We start from the raw sequence: 21397 nt of genomic DNA on the forward strand, positions 1-21397 counted from the left end.
TCCCTTTTTATCTTTTTATTGTGAAAATTTTCATCGGTTCCCTTCAACGCCAAGAATCCAATTCTTCTGGATTAACATAAATATTTTCTCCATTTTCTCGTATCGTCTCTTTCAGTTTGTCTCGCGGTAACGGTTTCCGCATATCATATGCATCTTCGTTTGTCGCGCCAGAGTAGTAATTGCGTACTCGCCTGTAGACAGAGTAACCGAATTTGCGATACATTCCAACAGCTACTGCGTTGGATACTCGAACATACAGATCGACGAACCATCCATTGTATCTAAATGTACAGTGAAATCATGTCAGGATGCAGGCACCCAAACTTCTCCAGCAACTCCTTTGATACTTGCGTTTTTTCGGAGACTTGCTCCAGCAGATTCATCATACCGTCTGCGAGGCCAAGGCGACGATATTCGGGAGCAACGGTGATGGCTGTAACATGTCCGTGCCAGTTTTTGCCGGTCCCTTCAGCTTTTCCCATGACTAGTCGGATTCGGAAACGCACATACAGCCCAGTAAGTAAAAGATATTGTTATCCGCTATTGGTTTCTACTTACCATAGCCCATAAGACGATCGCCTGGCGACATTTGGACACAAAATAAATCAGGCCACCGTGCCAAGTACTGAAGATAAAACGAGATATTGTACTAGATCGCGAAAGCCAAGCATCAATATGCGAATGTAGAAAACGTTGCAAAAGAGATCCAAACTGCGTACCGTTTCTGTCAGGACATCCAAGTTCCTGTCGTTTCATAATGTTAGCGTCTCCTTGGTTTCGGTGTGCAAAAGAATAGCAGACAGGAATATTGTCAAGCGAACAACGTACACATTGTTGAATTCAAACAGGTCGGTTGCTTTGAATCGTCGCAGTAAGCTCATTGTAAAAGCTCGGGGTGAGAGCGCGTGCGCATTGACTGCTTGCTGCAGCTTAAAAGTTTCCTTTTCGAGCGAGCGTATCATTTCTTTTTGTCACTTCTTTAAAAATCGAGTTAGCATGGCAGGATCGTGCGAGATCTGTGCAGAGAACGACAGCAAATACAAGTGTCCTACTTGCCACGTTCTATAGTAAGAAATGAGCCTGTCGAGGATTGTCATGTTTAAAAGCGATCTCTAAATCGCGACCACCTATTGCCAGCTGCTCTGTAGGGTGCTTCAAGTCGCACAAGCGTAAGTTCAGCTTACTTTTTCTATGTGTCTCTTGGCAATTTTATGTGATATTCTAACATCCCATAAATCTATCAAATAATAGAGCAAAAGTGCACCCCTGTGCCGAAAGCGAAAGGTGAAAGCAATAGACTTATATTTTTTAAAAAGAAAAAAGTAAAGGTATTAAAATATGCCTTTATTCACGCAGAGGCGCAAAAACAGGAACGAAAACCATTACCTATAGAAACAAAAGCAGGAGAAGAAGAAGCAGAGGATGGACGACTTTCAGCTGCTCAACTCAAGCAACTTGGTAAAGAAAAGGACAATATTATTTTTTCTGGAAAGCATTTCTAAGTCAATTGTTCAATAGAAGGATCCGAACACGTGCAGAAACATCTCGAAAATCCTTTAATAAGAGACATTGTGAAGCTTATTGATTCTTCAGAAGACCCTGAACAAGACTTGATGGGTGCGAGAGATACTCATCCGGAATTCGAAGACTTTGTCCGAAGCCTTGTCAAGGCAACACGCAAGAAGCAATCACAGTAACAACAACAAGAATCTGGCCAACTGATACCTCACTTATTCATTTTTGCTCTTTAAATTGTTATATTGTTTTACTTGTTAATTCAAATATTCAAAATTGTTACAAAATTTAGGAGAGTTAGATAAAAAAGAAAGAGAAAAAGAAGATCCATACAGCAAAGGTGCCTTAACATAAACTTGAAATAAGAAAAGAGCATAGCACTGGCATAAAGCGATCGCATACATATTTTTAAAAAAATTGCAAAAATATAAAGCTTGTAAAATCTTGTAAACTGAACCATTCGAAGAAAGGAATGGAATGATGGATAAAAGAGAGATTTTGGGTTGTCCATAAAGTTTTTCTTTTTAGTCGATGCTGCCTAGGCGCGGCGGTTTACTCTTGCCTAGTGGTTGCCGCTGCTGCTAGCGGTAGAGAGAGAGGCATTCATGTCGTCGAAATTACTTAATCCGGCGGTCATGAACGAAGGAATGGGCGTTGTGTTCACGGCAGGCTTCTCGCGCAGCAATTGTTCCATACGGACTTCGTTCTTCTCAACAACTAAAGCTCTGAGCCATTTGACTTCTTTCTCCAGCTCTTGGACACGGTTCTCCAAAAATTTGGCCTTCTCTGTCATCTCGTAAGCCGTGCGTTGCAGGGCTTGTTCGCGTAGCTTCTTCTTGATACGGAACCGCGCGCTAGCCTCAGTGTTTCGTTGACGTTTATCGTCCTTGGACAGTTTCTGCTTGACGCTGTTCTCGGACTTTGTCGACGAGTTTGTGCGGCGACGGGTAGTGGTGGGAGCAGGAGCTGTAGATACACTGGGTGTTGTGTTCAACGTTTCCAACATTGCAGCGTTATCTTGTGGCGAGAAGCTCTGACTGAGAGGAGTGGATGGCTCAGAAGAGATAGCAGAGACATATCCGTGATGTGCACCTAGAATAAGAAGATTGTTGTATGCATTAGATTGTTGTTTGCCTGCTTAATAGTGGCATATAGACTAACCTTTATCTGCAAGCGAGCAAGAGAGATCAAAGCAAGATGAAGCATTGTTGCTGTCGCCTTTATCTATAGGTTTATCAGCAACAACTACTCCAGGCTCAACATCGTAAGTGAATTGAGCGTTTGCAAACAGATCGAGCTCCTCTTGCAGATCTAGATCTGTCAGGAACGAGACAGGATCTACTATCTGGTTGAGCGAATCAATGTAGCTGTATTGCGGCCCAGTGGCAACAGCTGAAGCCGATGGCTGTTGCTGGTGCGGCTGTTGTTGATGAACGCCTGGAAACATTTAGCGGACACAACACTCACGCAGAGGGTAGAGGAGAAAAAAAAGAGAACGTGAATGTGAAAACATTCTAGTAAATATAACATCATCCAAGAAGCGTATACAGTTGATTGGCTTTTAGAACTTTGTATTTGGTCTTTGCGCAACCGGGCTATTGGGCGTTCAAGCGTCGGAACCGATCCTGTTTGTCCAAATGGTCTCCATCCAATGATTTGGGACCATGACCAATCGCGCAATCGCCGCGACATCCACACGGGCGATCACGTCATTAGTCTCTGGTGTTGATCGCTTTCTTTCGATGAATGCGCATATACAACGTTGCACTTGCCGGTGATCTGACGGGTTTTCAACGTTACTTTCTTAAAGTAATTGCGCTGACTCCGTGCATTTATATACTTAGCATGTCAACGTAAGTCGGCGATTAATTAACCGAAATTTTTTCCTATCCATTTTTCCTTATCTGCTTTCGTTTTCTTGTTGTATCAATATTTTACCTAAGTACATTGTAAAAAACATACTAACCCGTGGCACGTTTTCATCCAATATATAAAGGCTACATGCTTGAGAAAAAAAAAATACTGCTCCCTCACAGAAGTGCAGCCACCGATAGAAGCTTGAACATGTCAGGGGCTTAAGGTGAGGGAATATTCTGCTTCCTAATGGGAACTACTGTAAGTGCCTTATATACATTCGTGCCTGCGAACTAGTACAATGAGATGGAGCATACATACCAAAAAAGGCGACTACGCGTCCATTCTGTTTCTAGAAATCCGGATAGTGGCTGACTAACCATATCGGTATACACAGTCTTCCAACACTTTGCAGCAGTCTAATGGCACATGGGCTTTTGCCTTCACCTTAGGAGGCGAGCTTAATGCAAACATTGACCGTTACTCGCATATTGTATCCTCAGAGAGAAGGAGAAGCATCCTCAAAGCAATTCCTGGTAGAGTTATGATATACAAGTACGTGCCGTCTTTGTTCTCCATTTAGGTTTTTTCTTTTTTTCCTAATTAAAGCTATTAAAGGTTTTGACTATACACAATTTATGCAGGGTTTTTTAGATATCAATGTTTAGATGGACTCAAACGAATTTGGTTCTAGGATGAGAAGCAAAGTCGACATCCTTCTCCTCATCGCTGTTTCTATCTTGCTTTTCTTCTTCTTGAAGCATTTCTTGTAATTCTCGAATCTTGAGTTTGACGCGCTCTTGCCAGTCTGGCATGGATTTGTCTATTACAAAAGCATTTGCTCCAGGCCCAGGAGTATTCTCGACAATTAGCTTGCTCCGTTCGTCGAAGACGTGTACGGATGATGGATTGGGTGATGACTGCAGTGTATTGCTATCTTTTGCAGTGTTATCGTCTGCTGTGGCCGAATCTTCATCACCTGCGAGCTCATGCCGTCGTTTCTCCTCAACCACTTCTGCAGGTTTGAGCGATGATCGTCTGTGGAACCATGCAAGAACGTGATCCACCACGGATTCCCTTCTTCGACCTTCGTATGCTTGCGTTTTGGTGATGGGAATGTCGGATGATTTGGGTCTTCTGCTAACGACAGGCTCCACAAATCGGATATTCTGTGCTTCGAATGCAGAGTTTACCGCGCTCTGTCGAATGCGATCGTCTGGCAGCAGATCTTCTTCTCGTATATCGTCGTTATTGTTACTGCACATGTCAATTGCATATCCGTGCTGTACGCTAGGGACATTGCCGAATTCCAGAGTGGGTCGATATGTGATATTGCGCAACGTGTTCCGCTCTGTTATTAGGATGTCCATGGATTTGGACTTGCCTCCAAATCTACCATTATACCACTTGGACACTGCTTTGCTGGTACTTTTGGCACTGGTGTGAGATAAAGTGCGCGTTCGGATCTTACGCCCAAGTTTAAACAGCGGAATAGTAGTACCGTGTACGAAAACCGACGAAAGAACAATAAAAAGCACGATCGGGTTGATGAGCCGTATCGATAGCGCTTCGGCTTGTCCAGGCGGTGTAGGATAAACCTGCAGCATCTCTTCCCTTGCAATCTTTGACAGAAACACTGCACCAACTCCCATTGGGCCAAACCAGCCGCTGAAAAGCGCTTCTTGGTAAGTTTTCATGGCTGGGATCGCTCTTTTCAATAACAGGACAGCCGGTAAACGTCGAAATATGAGGATCAAAATAGCCATCAATATTAGTCGCCATGGTGATAGGCCGAGGTTCGGATCAGTAAATTCGCTCCAAGGCTAAGCAGAAGGAATGATGTCGTTAGCATGCATGCTGTCTTTCCTAGTTTTGGTTTTTTTCTTTCAGCCCTTACAATTAATGCGCCGATGTACACGAAGATGGATATGTTTAAAAGCATATCAATGACATCTTGAAATTGAGCTTCCTTCGTTTCTTGCCTAAACCAGTCATCCCAAGAAAACGCATTGCCGGCCGCAAAGCAGGCCAAGACATCGTCGCTGCCGGAAAATCCCGTCATACTCATCAAGAATAGCTAGGCAACGAGGAAAAAAGTCAGAATCTCCAGTACACTCACCACTTGAGTGTTTCATTAACTTACAGCTAAAGCTATGGCGAATGACAGGAATGACGGCTTGTCAATAATTTTTCTAGAGAAATTCTCTGCAGTCAGTAAATTAAACAATACATCAGCGACACTAAAATATAATAAGCGTACTTTGTATTCGACCACTGCAAAGCTTTACGGGCAATGTATCCGACAATAACTCCAATAACGCAAGAAAGCGCAATCTGGAACAAGCATGTCTCATAGATCCATTTACCAACAGCCTTGCCAACGTGGTCTTCACCTAACAAAAAGATAGCCAAAAACAGAAACGGAAAGCCGAGACCATCGTTTGCACCGCTAGGGACAAATAATGTCAATAAGTATATCGTAATCGCAAAGTATTATTATCTTGTAACTCCTCTGTGTAATACCTTTCAGCAGATAGAGCATTTCTGATGTGGACCGGGACATGCTTGTCTGCAAAGCGGCCTTTAACAACCGAGTTTGCCAAGATCTAAGGGGTTAAGAGAGGAAAAAGGAATTAAGCCACGTACAGCAACACCGCGCCCTGTCGATCCTTAAAACTTACGGGGTCAGTGGGACAGACGCATGCGGCGATAACAAGCGATTCGAGCTATATGTATATTGCGGGGTGATTAGCTTTTTGATTTTCGATACGAATACAGAATTTTGCAGCAGTTTCTTACAAAGTTTATCGGGGGGATCAAGAAGAAAATGATCATTCCACTTATAAGCCACATAAACAGCATTACTGGCAGTAGAAGCATTAAGATGGTTTGCCAGTCCTTCTGAAGATAATGCCTAAACCAGCTCTATTCGTTATTTGCCTCCCCCGATGGTGATTGCATAACAAGCAAACAACGAATGAGGAAAACGACTTACTTTGGCAATTCAATCCCGACGGCCATCACCTAAAAATGTCCGTTTCAGCCAGAATGGGATCAAGTCAGCCTCGAGAAGTCCACACGCACGAGGAGAGAGGAAAAGAGAGAGCAAAGGGAGACTCATGCATACCTGAACAGCAATGACACATCGAGTAAGCTGCTTGGTGATTTCGTCGTTACCCTCCCAACTGTAAGGATTAATACCGTTTGTAACGAGTGGACCTGCTATAATGCCCACAATAACAGCTACAACTGAATATTTGTGTATATATATGTCAATGTCGCTGCACTGGTAATCGGATGCCCGAAACGTCGCTTACGTACATGCTTCAGAGAGGAAGAGCCTCTCTTTAAGAAACATGGAGACATAACCGAAAAATACAATGAAACCGCTGATAACTGCAATGGCAACGGTGAAAGCGGAGAATTCGCCGGGTATAAGACTGATGGACATGATGGCAAAAATGCTGAATGCGTTTTCTTAATTAGTGTCGTCAGGGTAAGAAAGCATATAAACGGGTGTGTAGATGTATGTGTGTGGAGAAGAGGGAAAAGGAAAGAAAGTGTGAATGGTCCAAGGAGGACTGCAAAAGGAATTTGTTCTTGTCCTTGCAGAAAAAAGTCTAAGGGACCTGAATTTCTGCTGCTGCTATTGTTGCTGTTTGCAAATGCGTCGGGTAATTGCTAGGCAAGCCAGCGAGCGCCTAGCTTGCTCGCAACTTTGAATCAATATATACTCCTTACTCTTTCCTATTTATCAGGACCTTTTTACAGGGTCTGGTTTTAATTTCTTTTCTCTTTTTATCTACTATTTTATTGTTTCTAAAATGAAGTCCTTGCGGTGTTCGTATCGCAATGGTCATTTCGATGACCAGTATTCGTTCGAGCTTGAAGGCTTTGTAAGTTTCTTGAGATATATTTCATCATTTCATGCAAATGGCTCTGACGTCTGCTGGCAGATGACGAAGCAAGAATTCGCAGCAACTATCAATAGTTTCAACAGCATTGCTCGCTCCAACCCTCCACCACCTCCACTTTCCTCTGGACGTCTGCTCTTGTTTGTATTTTGCATCTGTTCTTGTTTATTATCCGCGACCCTGCTTGCTATGCACTATACACACCACGGTAGTCTGATTCTTGCCGCACCCCTATTGATACTCTTCCTACTTGTTGCTATTCATGGGTGGCGCAGGAAGCTCAAAGCAAAGGTAAGACAATAAGGAAACAATGATTGAGATATACATCTAAAATTACCTGGGCACTGACATTTGTTTATGCGCAATGGAAAAGTTTGAACGTAGTATCCTGCATATGTGTTCTTGCATGAACGCAACAGAAAATGTTCGAGGAATCAATTTTCGCTTTATCAAGGAGTCTCCTAGCAGCTGCAGCAGTGACCCGTCGATGTCTCCTTGCTCCTACTATGTAAGTTTTCTTTTCATTCTATCCCTTATGCTTTCCCAAAATTATAGGACTAGTCTACTCACCCCTGAATTCTTCCTTTTCTTTTCTTTCTCTCCATGTACCTATTTCTAGAGTATTATTATTGAATTCGACGACCGATACAATCTGCTACACCACTTTACTACGCCGACCACAAACCAGCCTAAAATCATACCTCTGTATCGTTTACCAGACGAGGAGAGGATGCCAACGTTCCCTCCCGCATACCGCCCGTCTGTTGCGGATCCCCCTTCATATGCGCATACCCAAGTACAGATGCCATCAGGCGCCTACCACCCAAACGAAAAGGTTTAACCTCCCATTATTATCTAGAAGCTTTGCATGCATCTCTCTATCTTTCTTTTGAAAAGGGAGAATTTTTTTTTAAAAAAAAAAAATAATCGAGCAACCCGCATATAGCACTACTACAGTTAATAAAGGCACGCTCCTCATCAAGCACGTAATAGAACACATTCATGGATCCATCGTTTTTAGTACACAGCTGCATAAATGTTTTTTACACATTTTTATTCATAAATCCAACATTACACTGAATAAGACCGCGTATCGAGATGTTTTATGTACGCTATCGACGCAGGTACAAAAATTTACGAGTAGTATGAACTACGGCGCAGCTGCCTTAGTTTAATATCAAACACCTGGCGTCCTTTATAATGATCGAGCTTGTCTACGTGGTTTCCGATGCTACTGTGATGTTGATTTCCCTCGAAATGGTTTCTTTTCGGATTTCGCGGCAAAGCAAATGAAAGAAGCGATAGACTTGACTTGATGAAAACGACTTTTCACCACGACATAATGATACCTCGACTTTTTCGCACAAAATAGACACAGCATTGTGCCAAGAATGTACGCAAATGTACATTTTCGAAAAGCTCACCCGTGGCCTCGTACCTCATGTCATTGTATTTGCACTTCCATCCTATCCTTCTTTTACATACACACGTTTGCCTTTCAGTCAAGCTGAGTTACAACAAAATTAAACCAATGATTTGGACTCCATAGTTTGAGCACATATACCACTGAAAAGATCAGAGAATGTACTAGCAGACACCGGAAAATGTGTCAAACAAGAGTAACAACCATGAAGAGGCTGAATATTGAACTATATCAGTCACTACTGCATTAACGCCAGCTATACTCGTTGCAGGAACTTCGCTTAGCAGCACCGGATTTAAGGGCATCGGAACTGAGAATAATTTCATAGAACTATCGAGCAGCTAGCAGTGTATGTTTTGCAGGACCTCAATAATTCTTATTAAACCGAATCTCTTTTTTGCAAACTAGGAGGCGATGTATCATGCGATTCCTTGCTGCTATGAATGCAAATCGATTGCTCTGATGGCAGCATGGAGTCGCTTTACTTGATGTGAATCGAGACAAGTAGTAAAAAAAGCCAAAGAGAGGATCAGAAACACCATGGTCTACGCGGCGCCGTTGTGACACCAAATCGAGATGCTGAGTGCTAAAAGCGGACCACGCGAGACAAGGCGAGTACCCTCTGCTGCAAAGGAAAAAAGTCGCCCTTGGGACGGAATGGCAGCAGCGAAACCGCTACCGACCGTACCTGACAGTCCAGTCAGCACGCCGGCAGTATCAGTGGGAGGTAGAGAGGGTCTCCCAATATCTCCACGAGACGAGCTTGCACGGTCCTTGTCTCCTTTAATTGCAGTTGTTGCAAGCCCAGATGCTGAATCGCTGTGTCAGGCCAACAACATTCCAAGTTTTGTGGACTATATACGTCCATTTGGCGAAAACGTAGAAGGCAGAGGTATAGATAATATATAATTATGACTTGGTGTAAACTTGCCGTCTTCTCTGTTAACAAACATGACTTTTTAGTATCGCCTCGTGATTGGCAAGGTGTGCCGATACCAATAGACAATTTCAAGATTCGATTTCGAGATATAAATAAGCTTGATGAGCCAAACCATCAAGCAATGCTGAGGCTGGTCGATGACTATGTACGGTCGAGTGCTGTAGAAGAAGCTGAGCCTATGATCAAGACAGCAGCCGACGTGAATGATTCGTATCTGGATAGTAAGTAGCAGCGCGCATTACGGTGGAAGGGAACATGTACTGAGGGTACGATGGAATTGACAGAAAGCCTTGACGAGTTGACGCCCTGGTATTCTTACTTTCGAAATACAATGTTATCGCTGAGAGGAATCACAGAACACGAAACATTCGACCACCCAGTTGCAGTCTTTATTGTCGTAACATCGAACGATCCTGATCCAATGAGCACAACTATGCAGCTGTACAATCCCAATATTCCATCATTTACAGTCGATAAACCATACGTTGATCCAAACATCCTACGTTATCATATCGTTCTGCACGATCCGCAGCGTGCTTCAGAAGAACAGTTAGTGATGAAATTATCCAAATGAAGAATGCATACCTTTTTAACGTGCCATGCAAATTAGAGCGCAAACTACTTTTGAAAAGATGCGGCGAACGTTAGGCCTGAATTGTCATCTACTACGTATCAACTCTAAACCGCGAACGAATGAAGATTTGCTAGGCGATCAGGAAATAACAAAGACGCAGGATGAGAATAGTGAGCTCATATCCAATATCTGGCGAGATATGCTCAACGAAGCGTACATAATCGACAGCAAGCTGGCAGCTTACGCCAATAATAACAACAGTGCAACCTCCGTTGCGGGAGAATACTCCGGCCCTATACCTCAATCGCCAGCGCAATCTAGCCATACCCGTACCAGCTCTGTTTCATCCAATGTCAGCAGCCTTCAGGGTGCAGCGATGCATGCGACGAATCTCCAAGCGACATCTTTGGTAGCTTCGTTGGAGAGCTTAGAACCGAAAGAGGAGTCGCTGCAGGTTGACGTTTTTGCAGATACTACAGCAACACCACCACCCGTTCAATATGGCAAATGCCTGTCCTTTGATGATATCCATGCCGCCAAAGCAATGGTGCGAGAGTTTGTTGTACAAAGTCTGATACCATTCATGGAACGTAACATTCAGCTTTGGAACGAGCAAGTGGCTTCTGCCCGAAGAGGTTTGACTGGTCGTCTATTTGGAGCTAGTCGACGTCTATTCGGTTCATCCTCACGTAGCCCTTCAAATCAATCGTTGACTACAATTCCGGCTTCAGGACCAAACCTACCGACGGGCGTTAATCAGGTGACGGTGTAAGCAGACATGGAACGCAAAGATGCTGTGGATATATGCTAAATGGGAGATTCAACCTCTAGGTATCCGTTTGGTGCACCAGAGGCGCAAATGCGAAAATTGGCGGACTATGCTTTCATGATTCGTGATTACAAGTTCGCACACACGATTTACGATACCGTCCGTCGAGATTATGCCACTGACAAGGCATATAAGTACCATGCGGGAACGCAAGAAATGATTGGTATCTGCTTGCTCATGATGAACCAGCCGCTTCGGAGCAAAGTTGATGCAGATCGCAATTTTGAGCTGGCTGTGCAACAATACCTTGGCCGCTGTCGAACGCCGTTTCATGCAACGCGAACAACCGTTATATATTACGAACTATTGAAAGCTCATCGGATGTGGAAAGAAGTTCCGACGGCACTTGTGCGTATGACAGGTGAAGATTCGGACCTGCGTTCGGCATTGTTTCTAGAGCAGGCTGCACATTGCTTCCTCCACGTGTCTCGACCCATGGTCCGCAAATATGGCTTTCACGTTGTTATGGCAGCTCACCGGTACGGCAAAGCTTCGCAAAGGAAGCATGCTTTTAGATGCTACAAAATGGCTTCATTGATATACGCGGACCACGACTGGTCTATAGCTACTAGTCACATTCAATTTGCGTTAGGTCGACAAGCATTCCATCTTGGCCGACTAGAAGATGCAGCTCTAGCGTTTGCAAACATGCTAGCCAACGACAAACAGACATCACAGCAGCAAGTCGCACATGTTCGAGAATTTCTCTTCATTTATCGGCAATACACAAACCAGGCTGGTATTGATCCTCGCAAGGAGTCTCTACCAAAGCTTGCGCTGCCTGTCATCGATCCGAAAAGTATACATGTTCAGCTTTCCAACGCGCAGCCTCAGCAGGATTACGAAGAAGATTGGCTAGCTATGGAAAGGGAGCTGGTGGAGGAGAATATTGCTACTGGAATTATTTATGGCTCAAAGAAGACACTGGCGCTCCAGCAGCAAAGCGACAACAGAGCAGTGTGTGCAATTGGGGGTATGTTTTTTCATATTTATTCGTTCGAACTTTCCATTGAAATGCATGTTATCTTGATAGAGCCTGCTGTCGTTTCTTTGGAACTTTACAATCCCCTGCAAATCCCTATCAGCTTTAACGATATCATCCTCGGATGCGAGTATCGCGAATCTATGAAACCATTTAAAGGCTCGCGAGATGCCGAGGTAGAGGCATATGAAACTATGATTGAAGGAACCCCAATAGAAGACACGAGCATGATCGATTTCGGCCATTTTGAGTTGGAAAAACTAGCAGAGCTTACACTAGAGCCCTTGGAAAAGAGAGTGGTAAGGAACTGAAATCTGCATCGTTTCCACCTAGGAAATGACTCATTTTCGTATGCCACCAGGTTAATCTCAGCTTGCTGCCGAAACACGAAGGATCCATCTTGGTTAAAGGACTACATTATACGTTTAATAATCTTGTACATTCGTTCCGACCCATAATCAAGAGGGGCAAGCGACTCAATGATACTCTGGAACAACGACAATCCATAGTATACGGAGAAGATTACACCCTAGATATTCTTGTCACATCACCAATGCCGCTGTTAGATGTCGCATTCCATGGCGTGCCCGAAAGCATGCTGTCAGGAGAAGTTGTACAGACGGTGCTAGAGATCAACAACAAAGGCAATAAGGGACTGACAGCATTGCGGATGAAATCAAGTCACCCTAGCTTCTTATGTGTCGGCCGTCCGGAAGAAATGGACAAGTCAATTTATAGCAGTATGTTGATGGTTATCCTATCCATAATACAACTATTCGCAGCGATGATGGAAGCTAAGGAGAGAGTTGGAAATATAGGTGCCGAAAGCAACGAAGATCAGGGCGAGACGTATCAAGTAATTAACAAGCTGTATGATCCCAGCGTCATTTCTATTCCTTTGCCAGGGGGAGGAGATGATGACGGTAGAGAAAGAGGGGTTATTGCTCCAGGCATGACTACACTCATACCCCTTTGGATTCGCGGGGATCGCATTGGCAAACATACCTTCAAGCTCTTGTTCTCATATCAATCTGAGCATGACAACCCGGCGATCGCACATAGAACGTTAAGATACTCTATCCAAGTCCAAGTATTGCCCTCCTTAAAAATCAATGCGTTCACTCGACCAAGCGCAGCGACACCAAGTGAATATATCCTGGGCATTGAGGTAGAAGCCGATATACTGCGAGGATCTCCTTTCAAGCACTCAAAATTTCTTTTTGTTAGATTGAAAATCTCCAGACAGTCGCTGGATTCCAGCTCAAACAAATCTCTGCAGCGAGTACAATGTGGACTGTTGTTCCCCTATCCATACAAATGCAATCCATGTAAGGAGCCGATTTTGGGGTAGCATTGTCTGTGAACATTACGCGTTTTTCTGACAAGGAGTTGGGATAAACAATTGTAGATCGGATATTACATCCAAAACAAACATCCCTCCCCGGCAAACCACATTCTCCTACTATAAGATTCGAAAGATATCCGGCGATGATTTCACGCAACAGCAAGAATACGACCCTGAAACACACCCCATAAATCTGCAAATTAGTAAATTGACATTTGTAAGTCCTCCATCCGCACCCAATAGCCGGCGCTCGTGATTGACTAATATATTCCTTGTTCCAGGGCCCTTCAGGGATTCCCTTCGATACCGTTCCCCTCAAGGTCTTTGCCATGAACTCCAGGACGCACTGGAGATATGGACAACTGCAAATGCAGCACCACGGGATGCCTGCTTCGGAGCACATCGAATATTCTGTGCTGTACAACCCAGGGGATGTAGACTTGACCCTCTACTGGAACATCCCAAACATGAAACGACATGGACACCATTATATCATCGGTATCAACCTGAACGATACACCACCTGCGCCTGCTATTCGTAGAGGATCTGTAGTCAGCAACACGCAACCTCATTTGCCAGTAGCTGCTGCGTAATCTGTGTAAATAAAAAAGTTCAGCCGATTGCTGCGATCGAAAAGTTGCATGTTTAAAGACAGAGCGAGCAGAGTGAAAAGTTCCACTGCTGGGCGGGCCAACCTTATTCCCGACCTTCTTTTTTCTAAACAACTGAATGCTCTCTCGACTTGGACAGTACAGCGTACGGCGGCAAGCTGCTCGTGAATTTGCTTGCCTGAGGAGTACGCAACTGCCGCGATCTCGACCTGCTGTCCGGAATGCCAGGAATTACGCTACAGAGCAACCGAACAACAACGACAACAATGACTTTAAAGTGCCTAAAGGATTCGAAAATTTCTTTGGAAAGGAAGCTGGCAAGAAGGCTGCCGAGCAATCGGCACAGCAACACGCTAAACGATCAGCTGATCAGATCCCAAAGCCGCCCTCAGGGGGTGCAAACAACAGCAACAATAAGCGACCTGGTAACGGAGGAGGTGGTGGACAACGTCCACCCGAGATTCAGTTCAACGCCAGTCAAGTTATTGGTACAGCACTGCTCACGTACGTATTGTGGAAACTGACGTCTCCAGGCGAGGACTCTCGCGAGATCACCTGGCAATCATTCCGCACAGCGCTCTTGGACAAAGGACTGGTTGACAAGCTGGTCGTTATCAATCGCAACCGGGTTCGAGTACACGTCCGACCTGAAGCAAGCTCTCTCGGCGTGAACCCCAATCAGGTGTTCTATTTTAGCATTGGATCAGTTGATAGCTTTGAACGCAAGCTGGAAGAAGCACAGCAAGAATTGAACATTCCATCCAACGAGCGTATTCCAGTTTCTTACCGTGATGAAATCAGCTGGACCAACACTTTGCTGCACTTTGCACCCACCTTGCTGCTTATCGGTGGTCTCGTTTACATGGCACGGCGCGGTCCGGGTGGAAGTGGGCAGGGCATCTTTGGCATTGGCAAGAGTCGTGCCAAAATGTTCAATCAAGAACAACAAGTCAAAGTCACTTTTAAGGATGTGGCAGGTGCAGACGAGGCCAAGGAGGAGATTATGGAATTTGTAAAATTTTTGAAGAATCCGGCTGCGTATGAGCGATTGGGCGCTACTATTCCTAAAGGTGCCATCTTGTCAGGTCCTCCAGGTACCGGTAAAACCCTATTGGCCAAGGCGACTGCTGGCGAAGCTGGTGTACCTTTCTTGAGCGTCTCTGGTTCTGAATTTGTCGAAATGTTTGTCGGTGTGGGTCCCTCTCGTGTGCGTGATCTCTTTGCGACCGCAAAGAAGAATGCACCCTGCATTATCTTCGTAGATGAAATCGATGCTATCGGCAAATCAAGAGGCAAAGGCGGTCAGATGGGCGGCAATGATGAACGCGAAAGTACTTTGAACCAGCTTTTGGTAGAGATGGACGGCTTTAATTCGAGCGAGCACGTGGTTGTGTTGGCTGGTACCAACCGACCGGATGTATTGGATCCAGCATTGTTGCGACCTGGGCGATTTGATCGACATATCGCGATCGATCGGCCCGATATTGGTGGCCGTGTGCAAATTTTCAAGGTGCATCTTAAACCAATCAAGACCAGCGAGGATACTGAGCAGCTCTCACGCAAGCTGGCTGCATTGACACCTGGATTTTCTGGTGCCGATATCCACAATGTTTGCAACGAAGCTGCTTTGATCGCTGCTCGACACCAAAAGGATCAAGTAACCGAAGCAGATTTTGAGCAAGCCATTGAGCGTGTTATTGCTGGTTTGGAGAAGAAGTCTCGTGTACTCTCGCCTGAAGAGAAGAAGACTGTCGCTTACCACGAAGCTGGCCATGCTGTTGCTGGCTGGTTCTTGCAGTACGCGGATCCTTTACTCAAGGTCTCCATTATTCCGCGTGGCGTTGCTGCGTTGGGTTACGCTCAGTATTTGCCTAAAGATCAATACCTGTTTTCCAAAAACCAGCTGCTAGATCGCATGTGCATGACACTTGGCGGCCGTGTATCGGAGCAAATTTTCTTTGACAGCATTACCACCGGTGCACACGACGACTTGCAGAAAGTAACAAAGATTGCTTACGCTCAAGTAACAACCTATGGTATGAACGAGAAGGTCGGGCCGATCTCATTCCACGATCCACAAGCCGAGCAGCAATTCCAGAAGCCATTTTCCGAAGAAACAGGCACTTTGATTGATGATGAAGTGCGAAAATTGGTCAACGACGCGTATACCCGCACTGTGGAGCTCTTGACAAAGCATAAGGAGGATGTTGAGAAGGTAGCCAAACTGCTTTTGGAGAAAGAAGTTATCACTCGTGAAGACATGGAGAATCTGCTAGGCAAGAGACCGTTTGCCGAGAAGACTGTCTACGATGAATATGTTCGACCCAAAAAGGTAAATGATGCAAGAAGTGCAGGAGTTGCTTGTACAAATTTAATTAATCTTTCCTCGTTCCAAAGACATCATCACCTCCACCTTTCCCGGAGGATTCTCCTTCCGGCGAGGTTGCTTCAAAAGAATAGACGTGGAAAAAAGAAAAAGAAAGATAGAAACGCATCACTGTACATTACCTTTTTCACCCTGCTCTTTAATAGTATAAGCCACACATGTACTTGTCAAGTACTGCATTCAGGAACTTTTTTTTCCTCCCGCTACTTTTCATACATAAAAAATCAATTCCTTTTCACACAAAAAATGGGTCGTCGAGCGAGAAATAAGCAAGCACCTCCAAAGCCTCTGGAAGAACCAGAGAGACCTTTGAGTCGACGATTTCTTAAGAAGCAGAAGCAAAAGCAGAAAGCAGCCGAGATCAAGCGGAAACGAGAGCACGACGAAGAAGAAGTCCAACAACCAAAGAAGCAAAAGCTGAATGGCAACAAAGCCGCAGCCCGCAAAGCAGATAACAGTGAAGAAGAAGACGAAGAGGAAGTGATAGAAGCAGGGGAAGATCTCGCCGAGAACGGTGATCAGGACGATGATCTCTGGGACAATGTCGAAGCTGCTTCTGACGAGGATGACGAAGTTTTGGATGATGAATTCGACGTTGATGGTGAAGAAGTAGACGGCAACATATTCCCCAAAGCGGATACAGATTTCTTGGGTTCAGAATCTGAAGAGGAAGTGGAGGAGCAAGAAGAAGAGGAGGAGGAAGACGAGAGTGACGAAGATGATGAAATTGCAGAGGTAATATACTTGTGTTAAACAGCTACTCCTGCACTGTTAGGATGAGATACTGAATGCGTGTGGTGACTGTATAGTTTGAAGGATTGGACGAGCGCAAATCAAGAAAAATTGAAGCACGCAAAGCACGGCAAATAGCTGAAGCCGAGGCAGAAATGAAGGAGGCTGCCATGCAGACTAACATTGCACAGGAGGGCGAGCGATTTGAGCTTCCGGAAGGAAGTGAAGAGGAACTTGTGGCCGATATCACCGTCGTCAACCAGCGCATCCAAGAGATCATCAATGTGTTAAACAACTTTAAGCAACTTCGAAATCCCGAAAAGTAAGTTAAAATCGAATGCATAATGCATCTGAGTAATGCTTAATAACGAAAATAATGATTCTACAGGACACGACAAGATTACATTGATCGTTTGATCAAGGATATCTCACATTACTACGGCTATTCTGAATTCCTGGCCGCCAAACTGTTTGATCTCTTCTCACCATCCGAAGCCATTGAATTTTTCGAAGCAAATGAAGTCCCTCGTCCGGTAACTATTCGAGCGAACACTCTGCGCACTCGGCGCCGGGATCTGGCACAGGCATTGATCAACCGTGGTGTCAACCTGGACCCCATTGGCAAATGGACCAAAGTCGGCTTGCAAGTGTTCGATTCCCAAGTACCTATTGGTGCCACTCCCGAATATCTTGCTGGACATTACATGCTTCAAGCTGCATCATCCTTTTTACCCGTCATGGCACTTGCACCCAGAGAACACGAGCGTATTTTGGATATGGCATCTGCTCCTGGTGGTAAATCAACTTACATTGCCGCCTTGCAAAAGAACACAGGCACTGTTTTCGCTAATGATAGCAACAAGGACCGTATCAAGAGTTTGATCGCGAATATCCACAGAATGGGTGTGAAGAATGCAGTTGTAAGCAACTATGACGGTCGCGAATTCCCACGAGTAATTGGCGGTTTCGATCGAGTGCTGCTTGATGCCCCGTGCACGGGTACCGGCGTTATCTCAAAGGATCCCAGCATCAAGCTTAACAAGACTGAGAGAGACTTTATTAGCATTCCGACGCTGCAGAGACAGTTGCTGCTGGCAGCTGTGGACTCGGTCGATGCCAAGTCCAAGACAGGCGGCTACCTCGTATACTCTACATGCTCTGTGACAATCGAGGAGAACGAAGCTGTGGTTGACTATGTACTGAAGCATCGTGACAATGTCAAGCTTGTACCGACTGGTCTCGACTTCGGCCGGGAAGGATTTACTCATTACCGAGGAAAAAAGTTCCACCCTAGTTTGAAACTTACACGACGTTTCTATCCGCACGTCCACAACATGGATGGGTTCTTTGTCGCAAAGTTCCAGAAGCTGAGCAACAAGTACACCGAAGTTAAAAAGAAGGAGGATGAATCAAAACGGCAAGGCAAGGAGACTGCCAAGTCTGAAGCTGAAGATAATCTTGGATTCAATGATGAGGAGGATGCTGCCTACATTGAAAGTAAGTGCCTTTTTTCGTGCGTATATCTGCTTATGAGATAAACTAACTAGGTTGCACAAAAAATTTTAGAATCTCAAGCCAAGCAGCGAAGAAAGAAGGGTTTGAAAAAGTAAAAATAAAAAGTTTATTTTTAGTTCCTTATTGACAGTTTGTGCGATCTTCTGGCAAAAATGTCCGACATGGATGAATATTTGTTGTTTTGTGTGGGTCCTGAACGCATTAAATTTGTTAAGTTTACAGATCGTTATTTCTTACAGCGTTGTTCCTGGGCGAAAAGGAAAAACAACATCAGGGTACAAGGAATCCTTGATGCATGGTGAAAGAAGAGATGAACTGAAAGGGAAGAAAAATCAAACTAAGCCAAGTGAGACGTTTGCGCTGATATGAAAATAAGGAGGACCGCAGCCCGAAACGCGAGAAACAAAGAGCGGCTTATTTGAAGAGTTTTACGTATGGCCAATACCCAAATTCCCCAACCGGGCGCGATATCGCCTCGTCAACGAAGGCCATTGGAATGAACCGTTGCCGATCCTCCTGCCTTTGACGTACGTCCTGATTTGCACATGCACAGCGGTGCAGGAAAAGCTTAATTGACCTTGAAAAACCAACAGTCAAGCAGATAATCTAGAAGAAGTCAAAAAATAGCATACTACAAGTGTATTGTACACCATTTAGAGAGAAGGTAAAAAAGAGAGAGGAAGTAAAATGTTGATTGTAAAAAGATGGAGAAAGAAAACAGATGAGAAACATGGTTGCTTTTCAACCGGCAGAATGTAATGATTACTTTTGCACATCTTTTTTGTTTTGCGGGGTGGGTGTTTGACCTTTTTTTCTTTAAATCAATCATGATGACGGTTTACGCGCACAAACAGCCCAGAGCGTCATGGACCAATTATGCTGTTTACATTCGTGTATGTACCTCTCCAGCGCTATATTGTACTCGTCTGGATTTTTTAACAAGCGGTGTGCTAGGAACGGCTTCAATGATTGCATCGCGCTTTTCCATGACCATAGCATCTCTTTAGCAACGGGATCAGTGTCTCGACCTAAAACCGTCGAATGGGTGTTAGATTGGTTTCTTTTACATAGCTATCTAAGAAAGACTTGCCGAAATCCAGTGTTCTGGTTTCTTGTTGCACATCCTCAAATTTAGCCTCAGTTAAGAGCGTAGATAACTTGGAAGCTATAAATGGATCCTGTCCTCGATCTTGCATTGCACGATGTACTATCCATGCATCGAAATTAGAACGTGCAAATAAAAACGAGTTAATGTTGTACTATGTGCCGATCCCACTTACATGTTGTGATAACAGCTTCTATTAACTGAGACTGATTCCCCACCTAAAGGGAAAAAACGTGCATGTCAACATTATCTGATCTGCAAACAACCGTGCAATTTCTCTTGACAATTTGAACGTACGGTGAAGTCAGACTCCACGAGCTGTATTAGTCCGCCAGGTTTCAAAACTCGATAGATCTCCTGTATAACTGTCAGCCATTCATTCGATCGCAAGGCGACGACCAGCTGCCGCATATGCACGAAATCAAAAGTGTTATCCTCGTATGGTAAGCCGTCAAGTATGTTTGCAAGTTGAAATGTGACGTTCTCGGGTCGAATGGCTGTTGGAAACATGTCTGACATGTCTAAACCCGTTACATGTGCGTTGGGATGCTCCGTTGCCATTTCCTATTATTACGTTTTCATTATTATCCCACATCCGACCAGTCATATTGTTTCTTTTTTTCTATTTCCGCGTTTTACCATCACCCAAGACCCTGATCCACAACCGATATCGAGAATATTGGCATCATGTGGCAAGTTGTGTTCTACAAATGGTAATATGTTGCTGGGAAAAGAAACATTATGCATGGTTAACAAGGCTGGGTTTCCTGCGTGGAAAACGCAAGGACAAACCTTACCTAGAGAACAATGCTTTGATTGCGAAATGTTCCTGTTGGGAATGATGGGGGTTAGGGCGAGCGTGAGGGCGTGCTCCTACTGCAGCACAGAGAGAGAGAGGCACGTACTGAGTTTAAGCGGTCTTGTTCCTCTTCGTCCCGAGGTAAACAATACGAACTAGTCTCAATGCTGTGATATATTCGGCCATCGATTGTTACTGTCGGCGAAGCATTGGACTGGCTCGAGACCTGCGTGTCTTGTGCGGTAGTCGAGGCGGTGGTGGCTGCGCTACTATGTTTCGATGGTTTTCCGCCCATGGTAAAAAACGAAAAAGAAGGAGAGGAAGAAGAGGAAAGATGCTTGTATTTTTTTTTTGTCGACTCGTGACACGTTGCGCGGCAGCAAGTTCCTCTGTGTGGATGGGGCCCAAGTTGACACTGGGTTAATTCACTCCGTTTCCTTGGTGAATGTAATTATTGCTCCTTGTTTATCCTTTTATCCAGGTCCGTGGGCCTAACAGATCATGCGCGCACGACCCTTATCTTTATGTTTGTGTACTTAGTCTCGTCACTAGCTCACTGTCTGATTCCAACCCCCAGGGCACTCCTATATCGTGGAAGGCTAAAAAATAATGCAAACAGAAATGTGACAGGGAGCAAAACTACTGTTTGATGGCATCATCATATGATTCGCATTTATGGGGCCATCCTAGATATGGCCATCCCTTGCTCTCGCCCTTTTGCGCTCACAAAGGAGATTAATTCATCATCAAACACCTCGTCTTGATTTAAACGCATTTTGTTGCCCAATCCCCATCTCCTTGGTTTCAAAAATTCATCTGAGCTTGTTTTCCTTTTCACGAAGTGGAGTTACCCAAAAAAAAAAAAAAAAAAAA

General features: G+C 44.6%; 9 protein-coding genes across 9 annotated transcripts; 5 read left to right on the forward strand and 4 right to left on the reverse strand.

Moving 5' to 3' along the window:
- Positions 1–43: 43 nt before the first annotated feature.
- Positions 44–881, reverse strand: VTP01DRAFT_4082 (uncharacterized protein; the record flags this gene model as incomplete). The annotated part of the gene is made up of 5 exons (XM_069382725.1): positions 44–281; positions 352–484; positions 559–649; positions 720–744; positions 829–881. The coding sequence occupies 5 exons, from the start codon at positions 879–881 to the stop codon at positions 44–46; spliced, it is 540 nt and encodes a 179-aa protein (XP_069243497.1).
- Positions 882–996: 115 nt separating this feature from the next.
- Positions 997–1697, forward strand: VTP01DRAFT_4083 (uncharacterized protein; the record flags this gene model as incomplete). Its single annotated transcript, XM_069382726.1, has 5 exons — positions 997–1067; positions 1138–1169; positions 1252–1284; positions 1357–1458; positions 1519–1697. The coding sequence occupies 5 exons, from the start codon at positions 997–999 to the stop codon at positions 1695–1697; spliced, it is 417 nt and encodes a 138-aa protein (XP_069243498.1).
- A 380-nt stretch (positions 1698–2077) lies between these two features.
- Positions 2078–2962, reverse strand: VTP01DRAFT_4084 (uncharacterized protein; the record flags this gene model as incomplete). The annotated part of the gene is made up of 2 exons (XM_069382727.1): positions 2078–2607; positions 2677–2962. The coding sequence occupies 2 exons, from the start codon at positions 2960–2962 to the stop codon at positions 2078–2080; spliced, it is 816 nt and encodes a 271-aa protein (XP_069243499.1).
- Positions 2963–4043: 1081 nt separating this feature from the next.
- Positions 4044–6820, reverse strand: VTP01DRAFT_4085 (uncharacterized protein; the record flags this gene model as incomplete). Its single annotated transcript, XM_069382728.1, has 10 exons — positions 4044–5192; positions 5267–5446; positions 5513–5561; positions 5630–5818; positions 5893–5975; positions 6051–6095; positions 6169–6283; positions 6365–6393; positions 6497–6618; positions 6691–6820. The coding sequence occupies 10 exons, from the start codon at positions 6818–6820 to the stop codon at positions 4044–4046; spliced, it is 2091 nt and encodes a 696-aa protein (XP_069243500.1).
- Positions 6821–7193: 373 nt separating this feature from the next.
- On the forward strand, positions 7194–7844 carry VTP01DRAFT_4086 (uncharacterized protein; the record flags this gene model as incomplete). Its single annotated transcript, XM_069382729.1, has 4 exons — positions 7194–7265; positions 7326–7574; positions 7657–7791; positions 7839–7844. The coding sequence occupies 4 exons, from the start codon at positions 7194–7196 to the stop codon at positions 7842–7844; spliced, it is 462 nt and encodes a 153-aa protein (XP_069243501.1).
- Positions 7845–9282: 1438 nt separating this feature from the next.
- VTP01DRAFT_4087 (uncharacterized protein) lies at positions 9283–13969 on the forward strand (the record flags this gene model as incomplete). The annotated part of the gene is made up of 11 exons (XM_069382730.1): positions 9283–9598; positions 9670–9867; positions 9931–10195; positions 10257–10988; positions 11052–12022; positions 12083–12330; positions 12393–12771; positions 12850–13199; positions 13259–13359; positions 13440–13593; positions 13658–13969. 11 exons carry the CDS (start codon positions 9283–9285, stop codon positions 13967–13969), a joined length of 4026 nt encoding a protein of 1341 aa, XP_069243502.1.
- A 136-nt stretch (positions 13970–14105) lies between these two features.
- VTP01DRAFT_4088 (uncharacterized protein) lies at positions 14106–16447 on the forward strand (the record flags this gene model as incomplete). The annotated part of the gene is made up of 2 exons (XM_069382731.1): positions 14106–16319; positions 16385–16447. The coding sequence occupies 2 exons, from the start codon at positions 14106–14108 to the stop codon at positions 16445–16447; spliced, it is 2277 nt and encodes a 758-aa protein (XP_069243503.1).
- Positions 16448–16619: 172 nt separating this feature from the next.
- Positions 16620–18715, forward strand: VTP01DRAFT_4089 (uncharacterized protein; the record flags this gene model as incomplete). The annotated part of the gene is made up of 4 exons (XM_069382732.1): positions 16620–17108; positions 17183–17427; positions 17494–18602; positions 18672–18715. 4 exons carry the CDS (start codon positions 16620–16622, stop codon positions 18713–18715), a joined length of 1887 nt encoding a protein of 628 aa, XP_069243504.1.
- Positions 18716–19445: 730 nt separating this feature from the next.
- Positions 19446–20819, reverse strand: VTP01DRAFT_4090 (uncharacterized protein; the record flags this gene model as incomplete). Its single annotated transcript, XM_069382734.1, has 7 exons — positions 19446–19648; positions 19711–19827; positions 19901–19943; positions 20023–20289; positions 20365–20449; positions 20523–20554; positions 20631–20819. 7 exons carry the CDS (start codon positions 20817–20819, stop codon positions 19446–19448), a joined length of 936 nt encoding a protein of 311 aa, XP_069243505.1.
- Positions 20820–21397: the final 578 nt, after the last annotated feature.

Source organism: Rhizomucor pusillus (genome assembly GCF_041956525.1).
Source record: "Rhizomucor pusillus strain CBS 183.67 unplaced genomic scaffold VTP01scaffold_2, whole genome shotgun sequence".
Lineage (NCBI taxonomy): Eukaryota > Fungi > Mucoromycota > Mucoromycetes > Mucorales > Lichtheimiaceae > Rhizomucor > Rhizomucor pusillus.